The sequence below is a fragment of the Terrapene carolina genome, unplaced genomic scaffold (assembly GCF_002925995.2).
Source record: "Terrapene carolina triunguis isolate 2854851 unplaced genomic scaffold, T_m_triunguis-2.0 Scaffold113, whole genome shotgun sequence".
In the NCBI taxonomy this organism is placed as follows: Eukaryota; Metazoa; Chordata; order Testudines; family Emydidae; genus Terrapene; species Terrapene triunguis.
In genome coordinates, this window is record NW_020664464.1 from 21,564,795 (window position 1) to 21,573,094 (window position 8,300).

The following is an 8,300-nucleotide window of genomic DNA, read 5'->3' on the forward strand; positions in this document are numbered from 1 at the left end:
CTACTCCTCATATCCCTGCTCTTCCAGGCTGCTGTAGCTGCTGTTCATGATGCTGCTGGTCCAAGTCATCAGTGCCGGCCACAGCTGAATTTGGGGCACTGAACTCACTGCTCAAGCCATAGACTGCAGTGACTGTACAGAGCTCTAACAGCCCTGTGTAGATCCTGCTGGCCTGCTCTCTGGGTATCTTTTAGTGCAGGCCAGCAGGGCTATACAGGGCAGTTTGAGCGCTGCTCAGTCACTGCAGACTGGGGCAGTGAATCTAGCACCCCAAACCCCTCTGACTGCACAGTCTGTGAATGCGCCATATGGAGGTGGAGAAGAACTCCTACAGGCATGTGAATGACAAACAGCAAATGTATAGCAGGCTGCTCTAGACTTGCTGTATTCATGATTCATATTTAGTGATACACAGAGACATATATCTATGTGTGCTTTTGCATATGTTTGGGGGGGGACATGGTGCCCTAATGCCCTCTATACATGAGCCATCACTGGCTGTTCATGGAGAAGGAAGTTGAGTTTACAGGTCTGTGTTGGAAAGTCTTGGTCCACTCTACACTAACCAAAATCTGCAGAATCACTGCAACTGCCTTTAAGGGCAGCAAGTTAAAAAATAGATTGGAGTAAGCCTATGAGAGTTTAGGGCTCGGTATTACAGTTGTCCTGGGTACTTAGTCAAGTATAGTGACAATTCTGAAGAGGCAAGAAACAAAACAAAAAACAAACAAAAAAAAAAAAACAAGGCAGCTGCTTTTTCAAGATACCAATGATGCTACATCTCAGGTCACAGTTGTGCCCTTTGGTATATTTCCTTTATGAATGGTTTCATGTCTTTACCGATTATATGCTGTAAGGGATGGCATGAGCAGCACTTTAGAGGACAGGTTGTGCCATTTGTTTTAGTTCTGAGGTAAACTGTGAAGAGTGAGAAGTCTAATGGCCTAGAGAGGTGTGAAGCATTTGATAAATATTTCCCTTTGACAGTTTCCCTTCTCCCCAAAGGTGGCCACATATAGGGAGGCACATGCATGAACTTGTGGCAACAGATGTCTAGTTTGCTAGGACATGCTATGTTTGACTGAGTGACCTATAAAAAGAGTTAGCATGAAGCTGTAGAGTAAACTTCAGTGTTAGCTATAAACAAACCTCACCAAAGTGCTTGTAATTGCTTTGTTAGAAGGATGGCCAGGCCTCAATGGTAGTGGGGGTGGAGGAACATTTTCTTTTATCTACACTTCTAAACAGCTGGAGACAGATAAGAGCGGAGACGCTTTTGGCCTAGGCAAAGAGTCTGACTATGTCCTTTGTCCCTTGCTGCTTTCAGTTTTCAGCCCTTCTACTTGTATTTTAGTGTGTGTGCAAAACTGTATGTAGAACAGCTACCACATATATTTTTTTTCTTAAGGAATTAAGAATTCCATTTTCTATGGAAACAACAAGGAGTCTGGTGGCACCTTAAAGACTAACAGATTTATTTGGCCATAAGCTTTCATGGGTAAAAACCTCACTTCTTCAGATACCTCCATTTTCTATGGAGGTATCTAAGAAGAGAAGACTAGCCTCATTATTCTGTAGTGACCCACTGACATGCAATGTCTGGAGCACTGACACAAAGGGAAGGAAAATGGCTTTCAAAATATAGATATCACTTGAATGATATGCCTCACCTAGTCTGGTAGATCTAAATAGGTCTTGAAGAGCTCATCTTCAACATTTCCAGTTTCCTAGAATATAGGGGCAGGAGATGGAGGGGCAGGCATTTTAAAACCATTTTTAAAATGGTGAATCTATGTTCTTTGTCAACTCTTCCTGCCAAATGAGGTTAAATGATCAGATCTTTGCATTTAGAGTGAGCTAGTGATTTCCACTGATGTTAATGAGAAACACTTACCTCTCTGGTTCTAATCAGCTTTTCTGGAATGCTGCTTTGGTAGGGCAGGGAAATGCTGCTTTGCTAGAACTTTCTATTGGTCCAATTCCATCAGACCTCAACAGCCCAATAACATACAGTTCCTTCAGGGTTAATACACACACACACACTTACATTCTCCTGCATCTCATGTCTGTTTGGTTGCAGATGCCTTACTTATGTTACACCATTTAAGACTGTGATTTTGGATGTTTTATATAGTAGATGTAAATTGGCCAAAAATAATTTTAATGTACTCTATACTTACTGTGCACTTCCACACATTTTGTATTTGTCTCCAAATGTACCGTATATTTCAGTTACCCCACAAGCTATGTAATCTATAGTACACTGAACAAGTATGCTCTATATCAAACTTGAAAACTTTTCCTTGGGGCATGCATAGTTTGATCTGCGTGTTTGATACAGAATCCAAATCACCAAGAACTTCAACTTATAACACAATGAATAAATATTTCCCAAAACAATGTACCCATGTTGGTGTAAATTTTGCCCCCAACTTTGTGGTTGCAGTGGTTCCTGGCAGCAGGGTGGTGGTTTCATAGGACAAGGGGAGTGGAAAAGACCTGGGCCCTGAGCATCTTGTAGAGCTCAGCTTCACGGGTGATTCCTTGCCTGATCACAGGCATGTAAGGTAAAGGCCTGGTCTACACTACGGGATTAATTCGGATTTAGCAGCGTTAATTCGAATTAACCCTTCACCCGTCCACACAACAGAGCCATTTAGTTCGAATTAAAGGGCGCTTTAAATCGATTTCTGTACTCCACCTCGACGAGCGGAGTAGCGCCAAAATCGATTTTGTTAATTCGAATTAGGGTTAGTGTGGCTGCACACCACCGAATTAATGTGATTAAAATAAATGGGGTAGTGTGGCCGCACACCACCGAATTAATGTGGTTAAAAACCGAATTAATGTGCTTAGTGTGGCCGCGCACAATCGAATTTATACAACCTGTTTCCCAAATTCGAATTATCTAAATTCGGATTAATCCCGTAGTATAGACATACCCTTAGATTGAGATAAGCCAGGGGATTTGCTGCCTTGTGGCTCTTCAGGTCCTTAACCCCTCCAACACGAGAGGGGGCACTCTATGGCTGGGGATGCTACTTCTTACATTAGGAGTAGGGAGTTTAATGGCCAGCATCACCTCACTAAAGTGGCTTCCTTGGAGCTTTGCAGTTTTTTTGGGGGAAGGAAAAGGAATCCTCCCTCCCATAGGGGCTTCCCCAGCCAGGATACTTGGTCAGGGCACTGGTGTGTGGATTTGTCTTACTTGCTAACAAGGAATAGATGTCTTACTTGAATTTGCTTTCTCCGAAAGAGACCTCCATCTCTCTGTGCAGCCTACCCACATCTCGGTTGCTGGAGAGGAGAAGAGTATAGGCTGTATATGCACCACTCATGTAGGTATGTTGGGAGTGGGCAGAAGGGTGGGGAATGAGCAGAGTGCCTTGAATCTGGCTGGTCAATGTAGGGTGGCTGGAGGAATGAATTTGCTAGTTGGGAGGCAGTAGCATTTTATTACCTCTGGGAGGAAGGTGGGATTGCAACTGCTTACACAGGGCTGCATCTCAAGGCACAATCAATGCCTAAGTGATGGGGGAGGGCGGGAGAGAGAGAGACACCTTTGCAGAGAGCTGCTCAGATTGAATCCCAAGAGCAGCAATTAGTCACAGGAAATGCCACAGCCACTTACCAACTTTCTCCTGTTCTTTTTTAAAGGTTTGAATTAAAAAGTACCGAGGGATCCTTTGAAATAAGATTCGTTTTATTTTTTTAAATAAAATGTTAAATATATACAAAGGAAATAATAGCTATAAATTTCCAATGCTTAAGGCATAGAACATCGGGGGGTTTCTTCCACTGGAAGAGCTAAACTAGAGAACTGCTTAAATCAGACCCTGATAGAAGTAGTAATAAGAATTAATACATAGCATTCATACAGTCTAGTGCTTTTCATAATCTAAGCTCTTTACTAACATTAATTAATCCTTAGCATGTCTCTTTCAGGCAGACAAGTAAGTAGAGATATCTTTAGGTTAAAGAGAAAAATTTGAGGTAAAGTACATTTCACCTCTTGTCCTTCAGTCTGTTAGAAAAATGGTTTTGTCAATGGGCAAAACTGTGTTTGATTCAAAGTGAGGGGATTTGAGTCCTAAATAAATTCTCTTTCATATAACCAGTCTCAAAGCTGCTGATGGAGCCTGCTGCAGAACAATGTGAAGAAGCAGAGTAGGAGAATGAGAGAGCACATTGTTTGCTGTGATCTCGAGCCACTAGAACGTAACCTGAGAAATTCCTCCTCTTCTATTTTTAGATCTGAGAAAATAATAATAATTAATAAGAAAAGTTAACATGGAAGTGAGATTGGAATGATTTCAACAAACTTTGAAATTTCCTCCCAACATCTTTGCGGATACTTAAGTTAAAGCTATCAGATGTGAAAGCCAATCAAAAAGTCTATTCTCAGAGGAGAGATGTGAATGGATGCCATCAAGGACCGTTTGAGAAGCAACTGATAGCACTTATCAGCTCTTGCAGGCATTAATCTCAGCATAATCAAAAGTAAATACCAAGCACTGGCAAAGATGTTAGCAAGTGGCATGCACTCATTCTTTATGTTGACTGTTAACCCTTTCCTCAAGGGAAAAAAGCCTTCCTTCTACAGCCATTAACACACAAGCAGAAAATAACTGAGTAATTCAGCCTTAAAAATTCTTTTTGTACAGTTTTCAAAAATGGTAATATCTACTTATATAGCACTTTAAACCAATCTTCAAAACACTTTACAAGTCCATGGCCTGGTCTACACTAGAAAATTAGGTTGGCATAACTGCTTTGCTCAGGGGTGTGAAAAATCCACACCCCAGAATTGTGTAGTTGGACGGCCAAAGTCCCCATGAGGACAGCATTAGGTCAACCTAGCCACCACCTCTTGGGGAGTTCGATTAACTCCCATCAGAATAAGGGCTAGTCTACACTAGCAGCACTTTAACGTGGCTTGTGTGGTCGCAGCAGAGAGCTGGGAGAGAGCTCTCCCAGTGCTCTAAAAACATCACCTCCATGATGGGCATAGCTCCCAGCGTTGGTGCACTGTCTACACGGGCGCTTTACAGCGCTGAAACTTGCTGTGGTCCAGGGGGTGTTTTTTCACACCGAGTGAGAAAGCTGCAGCATTGTAAATTGCCAGTGTAGACAAGCCCTAAATTGTGTCTACACTGAAGTGCTAGCGAGGTGCCACTGTAGCGTTTTAAATGTAGACATATCCTAAGATTAAGATTCAGATTGAAGTGGTATTCATCAACCCTTAGGTTCCCATTCTGACTCTACCACCTGCTTCCTATGTGATCTTGGGCAAGTCTCTTAACTTCTTGATGCCTTAGTTTCCTCCTGTATAAAATGTGAATAATATAGTCTATCCCTGCCCCACAGAGTTAAGGTGAAGCTTGTAACATGTAGTGAGATCCTCTGACAAAAGGCTCTAAGTAAGTGTAAAGGGCTTTATTTGTATTTTACGTTGGTAATCATTTTCAAGAAGGTTCTAAACCTTCTGACCCAGCAAATTTTATGCATGTAATTTACACATATGAATAGTCCCATTGATTTAAGTGTTTGAAAAACTGGCCTACTAATTTAACCTCTTTAATTTTTAATTGAAATGGGGGAAATAACTCCCTACTGTACAGGAGTGTTCTCATGCTTTATTCACTAATATTTGCAAAGTACTTCGAGATCTGTGGATGAGATGCTTTAGAAGTGCAAATGTAGAAGTACCATTACATTAATGGGTTCTCAAAAGTAGACCAGGCCACTGAATAAGTTTCATGTTCTCTGAAAATGCAAATTCTGAAGAAAAGAATGTTGTCAGGTAGCTACTAAAAAAACCCATTTATTCCCCACAAGTTAAATAACCATCTGCTTACCACAGTTGTCTTGCGTTATTTCTGAAAGGCAGTGCAGAATCCCATAGCCACATCGACAGAATCGACAACCCTTTTGCACCCAGACTCCATGGGCAACACTGCCACAGTTGCTGTCAATGACAAGGGAGAGGTTTTGCATTTCCCTGCTTGTCTTCAGTAATAACCTGGAGGATCTCTGCCTTCATCTTTGCTTTCTTACCTATTCTGCTCATCATGCTCACAATATCTGCCAGTGAAGTGTTTTGGGCATGCACAGAAACTGCCCAGAATACAGGTTCCTCCATTTTGACAACAATGCCTGTTCAGTTTTTTACCTAAAAGACAATGTTCCATAGTTTACTAAGAAATAGGAACACTTTGAAACAACCTCATTTGTTCTTTCAGGTCTCTGTAGCTGCCAAAGGATCTTAGGGATGTCTAGTTTTATTGTCCTTAGGGGCAATAAAATTAGCTGCCTGTTAGGAATGTTTGTTCAGTTAAGCTGAGTTTGTTTAGTTAAGGATTAAAAGCAAACTACTAGGGATTACAGGATGGTCAAGAAGCAACTCCTGACAACTTCTACAGAAGAAGTATGTATGGAACTGAAATATTTCACTTTGACAGAGGCAGATTTCAGTCACACTTATAAATCAGGGTTGTTCTTTAGCACTGTCACTCAGCTTTACTCTGCTATGCAACAGAAACTAAGGAGATCTGACTGGGTTGGATGCTCTCACCTCAAACTTTGTGAAGATATGAGAAGCAGAAATCTGCAGTTGTTTTGGGGTGTTACTGTTTGTTTACAGACAGTCACTTTTAAATAAAAATGATTAAAATTTAAATTTAAAGAGAATTTTTAACCATAAAACATAAAATCATTTAAAAAAACCCTCAAGTCTAGTGCACACCTCATTTGTAAGACCAACATCTGCACTTATTTTCTTTATCCTTGACACTGGTTTTGTAGATGCAAGAAACCTAGTTCAACCTTAATTTTATATGCTCACTTTATAAATAGAAGTACGCATGGATCTCTAAATTGTCCAGTTTAAACTATCAGAATCCAGCCTAGTTAGCGCTTAGGAGGACAGTCTGCAAAGGGTTATTGATGGTGAATGAATGCTTATGAAGGCACCTTGCAAATGGTTAATATAGCAATATTACAGCACTGCGCACACATGATGATATAGAAATGTTACCTACTATCTGTAAGCCCCGTGAAAGGTACAAAAGTCCTCGAACTCTGTTGCTTGCTGCTCTCATCACTCCGATTCATGTCATTAAACATATGTAGAGTAGTGCCTTGATTTTTTGGCTGTTGCTTTTGGGCTGTTGCATGCACATTTTCTCCATCACCTTTATGCTCCTCTTTTTCACGGCCTTGGAAAGGTAGTGAAATCGGCAGGGGAGGGAAAGAACAGTTTGAAATGAGCAACACACATGTATTCAGAAAAACTTCCATACGAAAACAGATGGGAAAAATGAAGCTCCCCTTACCTTTCCCATAATGAATGACCTGCAAGGCCAGACTCACAGTAAAAAGAATTCTACAAAAATAAAAAAAGATGAAATCAGTTTCTGGAAATAAAAATTATGAAGCACATTGTTGAATACTGAAATGAATTATTATTAAAAATATACAGTGGCTGATAGGCTACAGGTAGTGTAATACTAATAATTCAAATTAGCACACCACAAAATAAACTTGTGAATGGAAAAAACTGTGTATGTATTAATCTAGTTTCCCTACATAATGCCACAGATTCATACATTTGGTTGTTTTCAAGTTGCTATGTACAGTTGTTGAGTACAGCTAGCCTATTAATAAAGTACCCCATTACAAAAGCACGGAAGACAAAAGTAGGCATTAATCTTCATTTGAACTAAAGTTCACAAATACATTGTTTCACTGTTACTCTTGTTTAAATTGTCTGCTCTAAATTATATAAAGAGAGTTTGACTCAAATCAAATGATTCTCAGGTTATAGAACGTAATTGCCCGGCAGATAGCCTTACCGAACATGCTGTCCCCGGTACATTTTCCGTCACTCTGCAATTCTAGTGTGATTCTCAGCAGCTTGACTGAGATGCACGATTCCAAGGTAGATCAGTCTAGGCTGTTACATGCAGCAATCTTCATACCATACACTGTGACTGCTCCATCAAGAGACAGGATAAAGAGCAGAGAAGAGAAAACGGAGGAAACTTTTCCTTTTATCTCCAGACCATAGCAATATAGATGAGACATAGTTCCCAGCTCTGCTGCTTATAGATCCTCACTGAGGTAGCGACAGACAGTCACTTATCATTTCTCTGAGTTTGCTAGTCCACCCCACCCCTTACCCACACACAGTTTCCTGGAGGTGGAGCAAAAAGTGCTATTTACATCAGTTTCTGTTTGCACGCAGTGAATTGGGGGATCAGGTCATTGGATGCCTAAAGTTAAGTACCTAAATCCATTTT

At 40.7% G+C, this 8,300-nt stretch overlaps 1 protein-coding gene across 1 annotated transcript; it reads right to left on the reverse strand.

Moving 5' to 3' along the window:
- Positions 1-4,120: 4,120 nt before the first annotated feature.
- On the reverse strand, positions 4,121-7,876 carry LOC112112876 (cryptic protein-like). Its single transcript, XM_024208956.1, has 6 exons — positions 7,854-7,876; positions 7,335-7,384; positions 7,041-7,217; positions 6,058-6,172; positions 5,859-5,968; positions 4,121-4,254 (listed from the first exon to the last, which is right to left on the reverse strand). The coding sequence occupies exons 1-6, from the start codon at positions 7,874-7,876 to the stop codon at positions 4,121-4,123; spliced, it is 609 nt and encodes a 202-aa protein (XP_024064724.1).
- Between the last annotated feature and the right edge of the window lie 424 nt (positions 7,877-8,300).

What these genes read in the sequence shown, in the direction of transcription:
- LOC112112876 (XM_024208956.1), bottom strand. Translation starts at nt 7,876, where the DNA reads ATGTACCGGGGACAGCATGTTCG. An exon ending in TTTCACGGGGCTTACAGATA is followed by an intron (nt 6,173 to 7,040) that starts GTAGGTAACATT and finishes ATTGTCTTTTAG; the next exon opens with GTAAAAAACTGAACAGGCAT. An exon ending in AATAACGCAAGACAACTGTG is followed by an intron (nt 4,255 to 5,858) that starts GTAAGCAGATGG and finishes TTATTTTCTCAG; the next exon opens with ATCTAAAAATAGAAGAGGAG.